General features: G+C 27.0%; 2 protein-coding genes across 5 annotated transcripts; both read right to left on the bottom strand.

Annotated features, from left to right (window-relative positions):
- Positions 1–904: 904 nt before the first annotated feature.
- LOC113799611 (SUN domain-containing ossification factor) lies at positions 905–4,513 on the bottom strand. The gene is made up of 4 exons (XM_027350277.2): positions 3,790–4,513; positions 2,783–3,730; positions 1,368–2,725; positions 905–1,309 (listed from the first exon to the last, which is right to left on the bottom strand). Exons 1-4 carry the CDS (start codon positions 4,241–4,243, stop codon positions 1,061–1,063), a joined length of 3,009 nt encoding a protein of 1,002 aa, XP_027206078.2. The 5' UTR covers positions 4,244–4,513; the 3' UTR covers positions 905–1,060.
- An 831-nt stretch (positions 4,514–5,344) lies between these two features.
- On the bottom strand, positions 5,345–15,702 carry LOC113799705 (uncharacterized). 4 transcript variants are annotated; one of them, XR_012847220.1, is made up of 13 exons: positions 15,152–15,702; positions 14,191–14,891; positions 8,692–8,845; positions 8,125–8,608; positions 7,805–7,853; positions 7,458–7,730; positions 7,235–7,391; positions 7,112–7,172; positions 6,916–6,985; positions 6,475–6,717; positions 6,291–6,366; positions 6,112–6,198; positions 5,875–6,014 (listed from the first exon to the last, which is right to left on the bottom strand). XR_012847220.1 is itself a non-coding variant. In XM_075824638.1 (12 exons), the coding sequence occupies exons 2-12, from the start codon at positions 14,749–14,751 to the stop codon at positions 5,715–5,717; spliced, it is 2,607 nt and encodes an 868-aa protein (XP_075680753.1). In that variant the 5' UTR covers positions 14,752–14,891; positions 15,152–15,694; the 3' UTR covers positions 5,345–5,714. The 4 variants fall into 4 exon arrangements, 3 of the variants coding, with proteins under 3 accessions (XP_075680753.1, XP_075680754.1, XP_027206198.2); XM_075824638.1 differs by having other exon boundaries at positions 5,345–6,014; positions 6,112–6,366; positions 15,152–15,694; XM_075824639.1 differs by having other exon boundaries at positions 5,345–6,014; positions 6,112–6,366; positions 7,805–7,841; positions 15,152–15,694.
- Between the last annotated feature and the right edge of the window lie 783 nt (positions 15,703–16,485).

The raw sequence follows: 16,485 nt of genomic DNA, 5'->3' as shown, positions 1-16,485 counted from the left end.
TTTTCAAAATGTAATGATTATTTCGGCTTTTTAACATTAAGCGATCATCATACCATGACCAAATATTGTTGCAATCTGTTTTCCTGAATGATTATTAGCCTTGAATTAAATTTATTATAAAGTTAAACAGTAAATATGTTGCTAAAATAAAGCTAGTCAAATAAAGAATCATTCGTTTATGGTTATCACATTCTGATTATTAATTTTTGACCGCCCTTTTTTCCAAATGATTGATCAAAAAAAAAATTACCATGCAACATGTTATTTTGATTGAATCATATTATTCGTGTGTAATCGAAATATGGAATAATGATTTCTTTGGATTTACAATCGTATAACAATAAAACTTGAGGATGTTTACAATGTTAGATTATAGAATTGTTGTTGTTGTTGTTGTATGGGATTGCAATTTGTGGGTTATCTCTTAATGATTTGGTTACCATAGATGGCCTAATATTTTTGTTTTCTTAAAATACTTGACTCATTTTTTTCACTCATTCTGTTTTTATTATCGAACAACGTAAACACGGTTAACTTAAAATGATTATACTGATGGAAAAAATAATTTTGGTCATATTTATTGTGATTATCATCGGAAACAATGTAATCGATGGACAATATCTCGATAGTAATAATTATGATATTTGTGAAACAAATGAAGAATATTTATCATGTGGTTCAAGTTGTCCACCAACATGTGACGATATTCTCGATAAAAATCAACGACCACGAATGTGTACGATGGAATGTCGACAGGGCTGTTTCTGCAAAAAGGAACTGGTTCGAAATACCAAGGATAACCAATGTATACGACCGGAACAATGTGGTAACGGCTCCAGTTCAGCATATGTCAATATCAATCTAATCTGGTTGAGCATTATTATTGCAATTTTCACCATTCAGATTGGAAATGTAAATTCAATTTTAATTTTTCAATCCAAATTAATAAATGTTAATTTTACAAAATGAAATAAATAAATTTAAAAAAATTGCACCCAAATAAAGAAAAAAGGGGTAAAATACTTTGATATCACGTATATAAAAAAAAAGTAAAATACATTCAACGAACATTTTGATTGATAACTTTCAAAATTTTTGGTACTATAACAGTTGTTGGTTCATCATTTAAATTATGATGATCATGAATATCACGATGAATATTTTCTTTATTACAATCAAGATTAGCTTTACACAATTTCTGTTCGACAGATTTATCCCGTCTATTTTCAAATAATGAATCGAAATATTGATCAGTTGTGTCCATGGATTCCAAATTGGATAATGACTTAGACCGATTCCATTGAATATTCTATGCGAAAAATTAACCGATTTAATTATTGCATTTAAATAGATTTGTTATGTCTTACCTTTAATGGTTTGATACCAGAAAACTCAACTTTAGCATCTTTGCATTGCTGAGTATTGGATTGAAGATCTATTGGTGATGATAAAAATGTTGACTGTGGATCGTCATGACGAAGATGAGTTTTCAATATTCGATTCAAATTATGCTTGAAACCCAAATAAAATATAAGGCAACAGGTTCCAACAATAGTCAATTCAATGATCATCAGCCCAAGATGAATGCGAAGAAAAAGCCAATTACTTTGTTCAATATCTTTGAAAAAGGTAACGAATCGTTGATTCAAACCCATGATCTCGTTCTGTAATTTCATTATCTGTTCTTGTTGTCTAGCATCTTTTTCAGCAGCCACTCTTGCTGATGTGTTGAAATGATCAAATGTTTGATTGAAAATCGCTTGCATTTCTTCCATTTGTTTCCGATATCGAACACTTAAGTTTTCCAAATAAGTAGACATAAGCGAGATATTTTTCTCAAGATTTTTTATGCGATTTGTTAATCGAACAATAACTGCTTCTTTTGATTGACCACTCATAGAACTAAATGAATGAACGTCTCCATCTGATTCCGTGAAAGGATTTATAATTGGTTGATTGGGCTGAATTGAATCAACAGTTTGAAATTGGCTTGTTTCATTAGATGGCTGGGATGGTAAAGATGAACTTGAACTAAGATCTGATGATTCGAAAGCGGATGAAGTGGAAATAATTGACGTTCGATAAGTATTCGTAGGTAAAAGTGTATTCATTGTCACAGCGGGTTGCGATATTGTAGGCTCCGTTAACGATGGCTCCAATGTCGTAATATTAATAATGGGAACGTCTGAGATATTACTTTCAATGTTAGCAGCAAACAACATTGTAGAAGATATAAATGAAGATTTAGTGGGCAGATTTCCTTCCGTTAGTTTAACCACAATCGATTGTGGATCCTCTTTATTAAAGACATTCTGGCTAATGGAATGATTATTTCCATTTGTCAATTGGACTAGCTGCTCAACCGCCACCGCAGATGGGGTGGTATCGATTGTCTGAGATTCATTTGAGACACCACATTGAAAAAACAGTTGATTATTAAAATATTTTCGTATAAGATATTGAGTGGACATTAATTTAAATAATTGCTGATTACGAAATAAAACCTGATAGAAAAGGCATTTATTGGGAATGCGTAACGATGTTTGATTCAAGCCAGCATCTGCTTCATTAGCAGAAAAGAAATATGCTTCACATTCATCCATCATGTGTTCGAAATGTGGATAAAGGTGAACAATTTCAGTTTGATTGTACATATCAAAAATTGGATCAGTATCATTCATTTTTACCATTTTTTCATTGAATAATATTTCATGGAATAATGTAACTAAATTAAAAAAATGAAAATAAAGTGATTTCCAATCCGTTTATTAAATTAACTTACAATTGAATGCTTTTCGCACAACATTAACGACGGCATTTTTTGCACTGTCCAATAAATCTAAATCGGTAAAGTTTTTTGCTTTCAAATTGGCTGATAATGAAATTGGTGTACCTTCTTCATGTACCGAATTATGATCATCATCGAGAAAATCGATGGATGATTTTTCCGGATTATCGATACGTTCGACTTCGTCAAATAAGCTTGTACCAAATATTCGAATCAAACTAATGGGACAATAATGTTCCGATCCATAAAATGAACTCAATTCAATTTTTAAATATTTAACAAAACCATTATTTTGCAATTTAAAACCTTGTAAAGATCTAATATCGTTGGCAGTGAAATTACCCAATGAACTACAACCATTTCGATTCGGATACTGTTCACAAGCAAATACGGCAAAATCTTTTGGTATCGATGAATAGAGTTCGAAATTGGCCATCTCTAAATATTGTGGCTGTATCGTTTCACAAAGTTCAATGACGAACCAATTTTTGATTTTACATGGATTTAACATATATTCATCCATTTGTTCATTTAGAACACGATTGACGAAATTGGCCTCGGAATTTGAATCAACAATTTTAGCTCCACATTCATGAGATGCAAAATTTCGAGCCCGATTCGTTGTCATTTTTATTGATTTTTGACCGCTAATCTGGTCAATCACAGGATCAGGTTTGCTGCCGATTTCGTTACCGAATTTTGAATCAATTTCCATTTTATTTCCACGTTCCATTTGTTCAGATATTTTCGAACGCCATTCTTCAAATGAAAGCATATCTTGTGAGGAAACTACTGATGGTTTCATTTGAATAAGGGGTCTTACAAAATTATCACCACTTATACTTGATTGTTGCTGATCGAGGCTTTGATTTAAAACGATCGAATCATTATCGGTCACATTGTTTACAATCGTTGTTTGACTAGAAATGATAAGCTTCTCGTCTAAATATTAAATTTTTTAAAAGTAAAATTTAAGAAAGAAAAACAATTATATCATTTACCTTTGATTTTTTTGACGAAAATACCCTGAAAACTTCCATCTGTCTCCTTGATGGCTGATTCATTTTCTTCGTTTCTTTTTTCAGTCCAAGAATGTGATACTTTGAGGCAAATAGGCAGCGATAATGGCGAATAATGAAGCCATTTCGTTGCGATTGTATTGACACATTTCGGTGGTGAAGATTTCCCGACATCAATTGTGTTGGTATGTCGTTTCAGTCCGGTCGATGTATTCGACTGAGAATCGATAGAAATTTTATCACTATTTGTTGATAAATGATCCGTAATTGAATCATTAAATAATTGTGATGATGTAACGATAGAAGGATGATTAGATTGTTTCAATGATGACAATAGTCTAATCGATTCTGTCGATTCATTTGATGGACAATGAATACAAGCACATAACATTAACAGAAGAAATAGAAATATTTTTTCAATATTTTTTGTGAACATTTTTTGTCGTATTTTAGTTATTGCAATATCATTCTCGATGTATTGCCTTATGAAGATATCTTTGATGATTGTTTAGTGTATCGATTGATATGCAACCAGGAAAAAATTGTTGAAAGAGGATTGATTGTTTACGTATGACAGGAGAAGACAAATCATAAATGTTAGCTTGTTGTTTTTTTTACAACAAAAATGATTTAAAAATTCATAAACGACCCCATGATTAACGATAGAAGATGATCGATTTACTTAAATGTGTTTATCGTCTCAAAGACACGACATAACTCTGCTGATTCAATATTAAATGCGAGTTTGTATTTCGTTTAAAGCGTCATTCATAAATGACATTTTGTAATGAAATTTTTTTAAACATTCGAATTAAAATAATTTCGAATGTAGATTTTCCGTTTAATGATCTCTATGGTTGTGTTATAAAACCAACATATTTCCTGATATTTCAAGGTATGTGCAATGATGGAAAACTAATTCGAAACAAATGACAAGATAGTATTCGAGACATGCACGTGGATTTGTATTCGAAATATAACATAGTATAAAATGGAAAATAAATGACAAAAAGATAACCTTGTCGATATATGGCAATGGCGTCAGCCAAAAAAAATACAATCATCAAAACGTGTGAATAATTGGTGATAATTTTTCAAAACGAAAATGATCATCAATAATGATAATATGTCATAATATCATTGATATAGTAATCAATGAATTATTTACTCTATGATTAAATAAAGATCCGATTTCAATTTTAAAAACCAAAAAAATGATGATTATTAGTCTGAAATTGAAAATATTCACATCATCATCATTTTTTAAAAATCAAGTGGTGAAAAGTTTTGGACACAATTACAATAATTATCATAATATATCGTATATAATAATCGTTGCCACTGAATAATCAAAACGGTTCCAATGAAAAAGATGAAGATGAAAAAAAAATTTCAAACGAAACTAGAAGTAATTTAATCACTTGCGAAAAAAGTGAACTATTTTTCATTTCATATCGATAACCATTGAAACTTTTTGAGATTCTTTCTTTGGAATTTTGGTTTTTGTTCACAACAAAAAATATATAATCAAATTAAGTCATTTTATAAGAATATTTTTTCAATTTTCATTCTTTTGTAAATAAATAATGTATTTATAAGTAACAAATTCCATGTCTGATTTTAAATTATTTACACAATATTAGATTTTAATCAAAATATATTTCGAAAACAATTCGTAAACTTCGTCAATAACGATTACATTGGAACAAAAAAGGTTGGATAACTTGAATGTGCACCTGTGTTTGTACATTGAAAAGAGAAGGAATGATTCCTGAAAATAAATCGAATGAATTTCTGATGAAGGTTAAAAAAGAAAACAATCTCAATATATAAGGATGATGAATATAAATGAATTTGGTTTTTCTTCTCTGTCTTTTCGATTTTGTTTTTTCGTATTGGTCGGTTTTTCAGATAGCCGTTTCACCAATTAATATCAATTTGTTAATCATGTCAGGATCAGTTGGTACTTCCTCTCCTTCTACATTGTCATGAATATCATCATCATTGTCACAACAATGTAATCGCAGTTGTCCACATGCAGGTGTTGATAATGGTGAATTGAATTTATTTGAAAAATGTCCATTGTTTGAATGTTGTTGATGATATTCTTGTCGATTATTCGATGCTTGATTTTGACATTTTGGTGATTGTTGTTGTTGATATTGAATAGAATATCGATTCAATTCACTTGATGTATTTGGATCCGTCTTTGATAATTTGATTCATCATATAGGTCAAAAAAAGTGGGAAAGAGAAGAATTCAATTTTATAAATTTACAACGAAAAAAATTGTAATTATCTTACCTCTCTACGAAAAAACGAACTACAATTCGATATCAGCGAATGTTTTGTAATTCGGCTTGATAAATTATTTGTTTGATGATTGGTTGTCTGTGGTTGTTGTTGTTGACCATTATTGTTACCCGACATAGTAGAATGATTATATCCCAATGAAAAATGTCTACTTAACAAATGTTGCTTACATGATATCCATAGTTTTTTCAATTCGATCTGTACTTCATGATTTAGGAAACAATATAATAATGCAACCAAACAACCCTAAATTGAAATGAAAAAAAAACAAACAATAAAAACAAATAAGAAATAGATGAATAAATCTTAATTCCGATTCGAAAATAAAATAAAAATCAATAAAATTTTCAATACCTGAAATGTTGTAAATGTTAGATCAGTATATAACCAAATAATTTCAAATATATCATATGAATTGAATGTGATTGTTGTGAATGCAAGAAAAAACATATAATGAACACCGAACAATGGTACCAATACTAATGTTGATCGAAACCAGGTACGATATTTATATTTTCTTGCATAGGTTGCTGCTGATTTGGCAAACATTTTCAAAAATAATACACGTATAATGTTGACGAAAAAGACAAAATTCAACTGAATTTTAAGGAATAAACGAACAAACGAAAACAGAACAAATATTTGATTAATTTCAGACAGTTTTTTTTCAATTTTTTATATTATTTTTTTGAAACTTTTAAAATTGAACATCATTAATTAATGTAAATTTAAAAAATAAAATAAAATCATAATAAAGATAATAGAACCGGAAATTTTGTTTTTGGAATTACATACAACAATAACGATTGTGATTGGGGCCCGCATAATCCAGAAAATTTTCAAATTACTATTTGTTGTCCAGCAGCTGTATCAAAATCAAAAAATGAAAACAATTAATTAATTTTGTTTTTTTTTAAATTTTGATTTAAACAGAAAATTAGATTCAATTTGTTTTAGAATCGAATCGAATCAAATCGATGATCATATATACCGTGTATCTTCATATAATGATCTCATTAATGCCCATGTCGTAACAATAGGTATGGGAAGACCTGTAAAATATAAATAAAATTTGATAAAAAATGCCATTTTTCATTCTCTCTCTATAACTTACACCATCCAAGTATAATGTATGGGATAATGTTTGAATTATCATTAAATATGTTAAGAAAAATAACATTATGCAAATATAAACCTTCCATAAAGATCCAATTATAATTTGCCAATAATGAATATTGCCATATTGTTGTAAATACTTTACAGGCAATCGACTAATTTATTATTAGATAAAAAAATTAAAATTTCGAAAAACAAAAAAAAACAAATGAAAAACAAACCGAAGTACGAAACGAATTTTCCCAATCGTAATTGCCCAAAAGATTTGACAATACCATTAAATCATTTTCATCTTCAAGTTTTATACTATTTATTAAAGAATTCTGCAAATGTTGTTGATGGCGATTATGATGATAGTCATGATTATCATGAATATTTGAAGTATTTGTTTTCAATTTTGAATTAACATTTAATTGATTAAGATCAAATGGAAAATGTTCTAAACTTGTTTTAATCAGATACATTGATGAACGCATAATAAATGAAATGAATAGCTATTATTGAAAATTAATGATTTAACCAAATAGATCATAACAAAATTAGACAAACAATTTCAGTTTTAACCAACCTGAAGATGAAGACTGTTGCGTGGACATCGTAGTCTTCTGCAAATAAATCTAATTTTAACATGCAACATAATAATTGAATAATTTATTGATTAGTCTGATCAGGATAGGATTGCTAAGTAGTTTCAAAAAAAACACACACTAAACAGTGCTGTTAATAAAATTTTCTTTTTTGTGACATTCCAAACAGAAAAAAGCGAAATGAAATAAAACAAAACAAAAATGAATGACTACCAAAAAAAAAAAAAAAACAAAAAAAAAACAAATAAAATGAAAAAAAAATTACGGTGGTCATAATGGAAGGAATTGATTTTTGGCTTACTTGACATAAACAAGAATGAAAAATGCGACCACCAATGAAATAAATGAAATCGAATAGCCAAGATGTGAAATAATCTGAAAATTTGGCAAATGATAACGAATTTTGTTCATTTTGGATGAAACTTCATCATCATCATCATGATCAACAATATTCATCTGTGAATGATTGGTGGAGTTATTATCATGATTACGATGATGATGATGATGATGATGATGATGATAATATTGATTATCATTTTTATGAACTGGATGTGTTATGATACATTCCGAATAATCAGTCCAAAATCGTTTTGTTTCATTATTATAAAACCATGTTCCATTTTCTGTACAATTTTTGTATGCCCAACCTTGATGATTGAAACCTTTAACATATTCTGGACATCGTTGATGTACAATACTATTAGCAACGCTTTCAGGCCAACATAATGCACCATCCCATACGATTGGACATCGTCGTTGTTCACTATTATCATCATTATCAATATCTATAAGTTTTAGATTTGGATATTAAAAAAAAAATATTTTTAACATGATAAAAATCTCATAAAGAATATAAAAATGAAAAAACCTTGATTTGAATTATAATCATCAAAATAATAATCGACGGGTAATTTTCGAGTAAAATTCATTTGTTCACAACGTTCTTTTTCGGCATTCAATGTTGATAATTGTTCATCACGATCGGATAATTTTTTAATCAATTTCATTTTCGAATCTGTATCCTGAATATAGTAAGAAAACAAAAAAGAATAAAAATTTCATTCCAATCAAAAATCATTCCCAAATTGATGCAATAATCAATCTAATTTTTACAATGAATTCAATAATAAAAAACAATCCCATGAGATTCAATTAATATATTATTTGTTTGATGCCGAATAATCTTAAATTAAATGTTTTTATTCATTCTTGTGATTCTAGATCTGTTCCAGAAACAAAATTGGAAAAAAATTCAATGTTTTTTTTTGATAAATTTGTCAACATTTGATTATTCTTGGAAATTAATACTGCAACAAATATTGAAAAATTGTTTTTTTCTTTCATTGTGTAATTGAATATTTGTCACCGACCGACAAATCCTTGATGAATAAACTATACTTGATACTTGTTTGAAGCCAAAAAAAAAGAAAAATGTCAACAAAAGATTATATTAAGTATTGCGAAATTATTTTCATACAATACTTATTGACATACGATTTAAAATGAAAAATTTTGAATTGTAGATATATTTTTGAGAAAAAATGTTTCATTGGAATGAATAGAAATTCATCTTTTTTGCATATAGTCATTCAGATTATTATTATTATTATTATTATTCTAATTGAAATTCTTTTCCCATCCAAAATCAAAATGATAAAACATTAGCATAGATAGATATTCTTTTCGAATTAACATCATTACGAAAACCCGAGAGGATTTATTTTATTTATACAAAATGAATAAACATTATTTTTATAAAAATTTTTTCTTGTTTAAAATTTTATAAGTTATTTTTCTGAAAATTTAATTTAAAAATGAAAAAAAATTGAAAATATGCATGTTATTTTAAAATTTTCCGGGATTTTTTTCTACAAAAATTGGTTTTCTTCTCTTTTTTCATTATAATTTTTTGAATTTTTTTCTTTTTACTCGATTTATTTTTTATCGTTCCTCAGATATGAAATATACAGGGATTAAATTATTATTTGAATGTTTTTAAAGTCATTATCTAATTCATTGAACTCGAGAATATTTTTAAAAAAATAGAAATTCTTTTCAGTTTTTCACATTTTTTTGTACAATTAAAATATTAATGCATTTTTTGTCCTATTTTCATCCAATTTTAGTCGATTATGAACGATAATGGAGTTGAGAATTATATGTAATTAAATTCTCTTTAAATTATTCATTGAACAAGATTTCTTTTGCAGGTAAAAATAATGGAATTTTTCAGAATAAATTTTGATAATAAAATTTTTGTTGTAGGCTTAATTATTGGCAAAATTATCAACAAATATTCAATATGATGAATTAGATCACTGGATTGGAATGTCAATAAATTGATCGATTTATGGAATTGGTTTTTATTGGTTCAATTGGGTGTTCATCATTCGATATATTCATCACGATAGACCAGATAGTACTTTTTTCAACAGAACAAACAAATAAAATAAAAATAAAATATGTCAAATTCCTGACTCTGGATCATATCGTATTCGAAGAAGTAAATAGAAGCAAAACAAAACAAATAAAACAAACAATAACCGATATTAATCTACAATTCTTGACATTAAGTAAACGAAAGAAAAAATTGATGAAATTTAAATTGAAAAAAAAATTCTATCAATATGATCAATGGATAAATGTGTTCTATAAGTTTGTCTATGTGTGTGTTACATATATGAGATGAGATGAGATCGTTTCGAGAATAATAATAGTAATCATTCATGTCGCCGTTGTCATTCTTTTTTTCAAGTTTTATTTATTTCCTATATTGGTCAGAAAAAATTTAATGGCTGCCTTTAGTGAATAATAAAAGCTTCCGTTTATGTTTGTTTGATGGAAAAAAAATTATCAATTTCAAAGTAATCTGACAAATTTGAATTAATCATTGATATAATAGCACTAAATGGAAAGTAGAAAATGGTGATCATTTTGAAATTAAATGTTTTTTTTTATGATGATCATGATCATGATGATGACTATTGCTCTACAACAGTTCCGGATAATATTCGAATGAAACTTTTAGGATTGTATGGTGGAATAAAAAAATGAATATTTTCAACCTAACGGAATAATGATTATAATGAAAAAAGTCCCACTGAATGATTGTGAATTTTTTTTTTTGAAAAAATCAAAACACAATTTAAACGATGATTGACAAATGAAACATTTTTAATGAAAATTACCAATATGAGACCCATAGACGCAAATTCTTGTAAAAAATGGTATTAATCTCATATTTTGTTTTTTTTAATGTAAATCTCTTTTTTTTGTTGTTGAAGAATTTTGTATAAAATCATGAAATTCAAAAAAAAACAGTCATTCTGTTTTTTCTGTTAATTTGACACTTTTCAAATAAGCATAATTCTTTTTGGTATGACATAAAAAATAACAAAATAAAAACTAAAACCTAAAAATACAATTCAAATATATTCAACAACAACAACAAAATTTCACAATAATAATAATATGGTAACCACCGGTACAGAATATAAAAGAAATAATTTTTTTCCTCGAATGTCAAACATGAAATAATGGATTTTTATATGTTACAAAATTTCAAATTAGTTTGTTTCTCTCGAAAGTAAGTTGGTAACAACAAAAATGTGATGATATTAAATTACTTTTTGTGTGAATGTGCGTTTTTATCATCATCATCCATTTTTCATTTGATCAAAACCGATTTATTATTATATAACCTGAATATTATGATTCAATTTTCTTTTAAAATCATATGTAAACAGCCCATATAAATAATTGAGTGATTTGTTTTGGGGCCTTCTATACATCATTAACACCAATACATCCGCCACCATCACCATCGTTATCAACAACAGCAACAAGACAAAATGCAAGATAGAATTTAATTTCCTTGATAATTATAATTCTAAATTACCGAAACGAATAATCAGTTGAAATTTCTTTTTTATTAAGTATAATCAAAAAAAAGTGTGAAAAAAACACATTTTAAATAATGTAAGAAATTGATGTTGTTGTTGCTTTATCAAATTTTTTTTTGGCATTCAAAGAGATAAATTAATCGCATGTTCCTGTGGGATCAGGTATATGGATCAGGTCTTGAATTGAATAACACAACAGATCTGTAGTGGGTTTGAGAGAAAAAACATTGCAATTTTTTTTTGTTAATGAAACAAATAATAATATTCTCAAATTTCTTTATTTACGATAATGTTTTGGAAAACTTTAAAAATTTCGCATGTAACGGTCATTTCAAATTTCATTGTGTATGTGTGTGTGGGTGAGTACAATATAGGAATTTCCTTAGTTTTTTCTTGCTTGCTATTGAAAAGAAAATTAAGATTTTGTTCTTAGAAACAAGGAGGTGAAAAAAGTGCTGGATTAATTAAAAACAAAAAAATTTTCTTGCAAAATTGTCTATAAAGTTTGGTTTTTCGCCAATACTTTCACCATCGAAAGGATTTTCTCATTCATATTTGATTTGTTTAAATAAAAATTCTTATAAGAATGCTATATGATTTTGTTCATATATTAGATATTTTTCTATTTTGAAGAAAAAAATTGATTTTCATAACACTAGGAAAAAAATAATATTAAGAATAATGATCAGGAAATGAAAATCCATGAATGTTTTTTTCCAAAACCGATTATCACTATCGGTTTTTTTTGGAAAAATTGATTTGATACTTTGAACATTCATATATATTTATGGTTGTTGATAATGTCAGATCAATGTTAATCATACATTATTGATTCAACTGATAAAACTTCAAATGATTATTAGGGTTTTCATATAAAAAAACAAATATTAAAATGGATGAATTTTTATTAAAATTTGTTTATCAAAATATGAACATGTTTTCATTTGGTATTATCGATGATAAACCACTTGCACATCATTGAATTTAATGTTTCTCAGTGTGAACTTTGATTTTTTATATTGAATATAGAAAAAATACAACGATATTTAATAAATTTTTCATCATATTCATAAATCATAATTATAGTTTCCTTAACAAGCAACGATTAAGCATTTATGAAGCCGGAAAAAAACATAAAAAATGGATACCACACATAACAAAAATCTAGAAATAGAAATTGTGGAATGCACACTATAATAGACTGGAATCTAAGGTGAAAAACATTCTGTTTATTTGAATTCAACATTGATATTTATAAATCTTTTATCATTATCATTAACAATTTTGTAAATAAAAAATAATAATAATAAAATTGTAAATGTCAATAGCAGCTGTTGATTTACTTATTGCTTAATGTTTGGTTTCTCCAACATTTATTATTAGTTTTTGATAGTTATATCCAAAATGTTAATAATAATAATAAACATCACCACTACCATCAAACATCATGTTCATCATCATAATTATGTCATTTTGTTTATCAAACATTGAATTAAATGATAAAATAACATAATTATGAAAATAATCAATTGACATCAACTGTAGAAAAATAATCTTTCAGAAAAATAATTTTCGATATAATATCATCACAAACATATTGGCAACAACAACAAAAAATAATTCAAAGTGTCAAAAAATAATGATTAAAAAATGATTTATTAACAAATATAATGATGATGGTAATAGATTCAATCATTCAAATTGTGATTGACGTTAAAATTATTATTTTTTTCCAACCGATTCAATCAATGTTGATGAACATCTTCATTAAATAATGTGAATATTAAAAAAAGAAAAATTCAAATTGGCAATATTGTTGATGGCTAAATATGATGATGATGATGATAATTATGTTTACTCGAAAAAAATTGATCAATATGGTGATTTTAATTTTCGAAACTTCTTCATCATAACTGTTTTGATCCCTTTTTTATTTTTGATGACTTTTTTTGATATCACAATGTATCTCATTGACGTTCATTTTTTTCACATTGAATTCTTTTACCATGATCATTTACATTACCATATATGTGTTCAAAAAGGAAATGAAAAAATTGTTTCCGTTTTCTTTCCGTTGGACAAGAGATTCTAATTTCTATTCTTTTTTTTATATTGTAGTTTTGAATTGAAAAAGAATACAAAAATTAAGTGGACTAGTCTTTCGTAAACAAAAAATAAACATTAAAAAAAAACAGGAAAAGGCTAACTGAAGTAGCGAATGGATTTATCTGATAAATAAATAAATGATCCTGTACATAATATCGGTTATTTAAACCATTCAAAATTATCCGAATGATTGTCGATGCAGTTAGGTCATCGTAAATTGAATTTTCAACACTTTTCATTAATAAAAATTGAAAGACAATGAAATTGTAAAAACTTAACAAATTCAAAATTCTAGTTATTATTTCCATTTCCATAAATATAAATTGAATTAAAGTGAAAATAAAATAAAATTTGCTTACTTTGATTGACGATGAAGATGATTCCGATAAGATTGTAGAAATTGTTGCTACAGATGATGATGATGTATCCATTAATAATGGAATAGTTGTCGTTTTAATAGTCATCGATTTTGTAGACAAAGTTGTCATCGGTGTAACGATTTCGGCAAACACAAAAACAATAATTGCTATAAAAATAATGATTGATGAACAATAATGATGATTGTGTGGTAACGAATCGTTGACCAAACGCAATTCGATGGAAGTTAAATTATTTGTAATCGGTACATGTTTTGGTGTGATTGTGGTTGAAAATTTATGGCTACAATATTGTTGTTGTCGACTAGAAACGATAATAGAATGAATTTGGGGAAAATTTACTGATGATGATGATGATGATGATGGTGAACAATAATAAAAGCGTTGACGTTTATTATTAAAAGATTCTTTATATGTTTTCATTGTTGTTGTTATTGTTGGTTTTGGTGACAATTCTTCCATTACAAACTGTTTCATTTCCATCATCATTATTAATATTATTATTGTAAAGCTTTTTTTGCTTGTAGTTTTATCAAATTTCATACATTAACATTATATGATTGATGCATTTGGGAAAAAAATTGAACAATGATTTACAGGGAAAAACCAAGCTATTTATCATTGACAAATACTCGCCAACCCAACAAATAGAATTCGTCCAACAAAAGATTCTACAATCGATTCTTTGAAAATGGAAAAATAATACACAAAATAAACAAGAGAAAAAATGAAATAAGTATTCAAAATCAACTTCAAAATCGCAAAAAATATAATAAAATAAAATTGAAAATGATAAACATCAAATCGATTATTTTTATTATTTGCTTTGGTTTTTTTAGCACTCTTGTTATTCTAGGGCCCAAAAACATCAACGATGACATGAACCCACCAAAACAGAGAGAATGAACAAAAAAAATCGATTCGTATCGACTTTCATACTTACCAAGCTAGTCTATTTTTTTCGAAAATCAATTATTTGAAACAATATTTGTCTGTTGTTTTCAATAACAAATTGAAAATAATCTCATTTTTTCAATTTTTTGTTGTTGGTGTTTTTCATTGTCAACGGAAACAATGAAAAAAAGAACAATTAACCTAATTGTGTTTCAACAAAGTTGTGGGTATTATTTTCATAAATTGGATGAATATGATGATCAAGACATATTTTCATTAAAGTATGATCGGTTTTCAATAACAACTGACAAACAACAACAACAACAAAATATTAATAATTTCAATAACAATGACATCAATTAGCCCGAAGTCAATGAGCTTCGAACTTTTTATCATTAAATTCATAGTTTGTTTTGTTACAGTTAAATTGAAACAAAAAAAAGAGAATTTAATTTGTCGATGTTTCAATCATGTTAATGGTGATCGCTTTGTTCAGTATCGGTTGAACTATTAACAACAAATATTCAGTATGAAACACCGGCAACGAATCATAAAGGATTTATCTTGTTGTTTTGGTTTGTATTGAATTGATCCTGGATCCTATAGAATTTCGCATGTCCAAAAGCAAAGAAAGTAAGAGAGAAACAATTTTTTTGTGACCACAAATGCGCAAGATCATTGTGATGTCAATGTCGCTATCTATAGATCTAAATATCTATAGTGAATCAAATCAAATTTATAGAATGCAACAGAGTACAGTTCAAAAAAAAACATTTTAAATAAAAAGCGCACAGAAAAATGTTAGGAAAATTCGTACGTTATCTAATACTTTGTAAAATGGAATAAATAATTACATTAATGGAAATTCGACAAAAAAAAACAATAAACTTGTTTGAATAAATCAGATAATTACTTTACGTTTGTTTTAACGATTAATCTGATTCACACATTTACATAGCAGATATTTCTTATTGAACTGGATTCTAAACCCGGATGCCAACAATCATTTCTTCATTTTCGTTTGTTTGTTTGTTTGTCCAACTTTTTTATTATATCTTGTGAAATCTAAAAAGGAGGAAAAATCATTTATCGATAGATAAAGGCACGTCTATTTGCTTTCTTGAAAACCCACTCACACACACCCAATGGGTCATTTTATTGGAAAAAAATTGAATTTAAAATTAAATTGTGATCTTATTATTTCCAATGAAAATTTAATATAAATTTTTATCCGATATTGACTAATACTATCATCGAATTTCAAACGAATTCTTCATCATCAATGTTTGAAAAAGCCATAGTATCAAATTTCGAAATAAATAAAAGTTGAGCTTATCGCTTGTTTATTAAAAAAACAAAATAAAATAAAATTTGAATGGCTAA

Source organism: Dermatophagoides pteronyssinus, unplaced genomic scaffold (genome assembly GCF_027571235.1).
Source record: "Dermatophagoides pteronyssinus isolate colony J.1.1.1.1 unplaced genomic scaffold, Derpt_VIB-CSIC_2022.12 sq0002, whole genome shotgun sequence".
NCBI classification, from domain to species: Eukaryota; Metazoa; Arthropoda; class Arachnida; order Sarcoptiformes; family Pyroglyphidae; genus Dermatophagoides; species Dermatophagoides pteronyssinus.
This window is presented reverse-complemented; position numbering and strand designations above follow the sequence as displayed.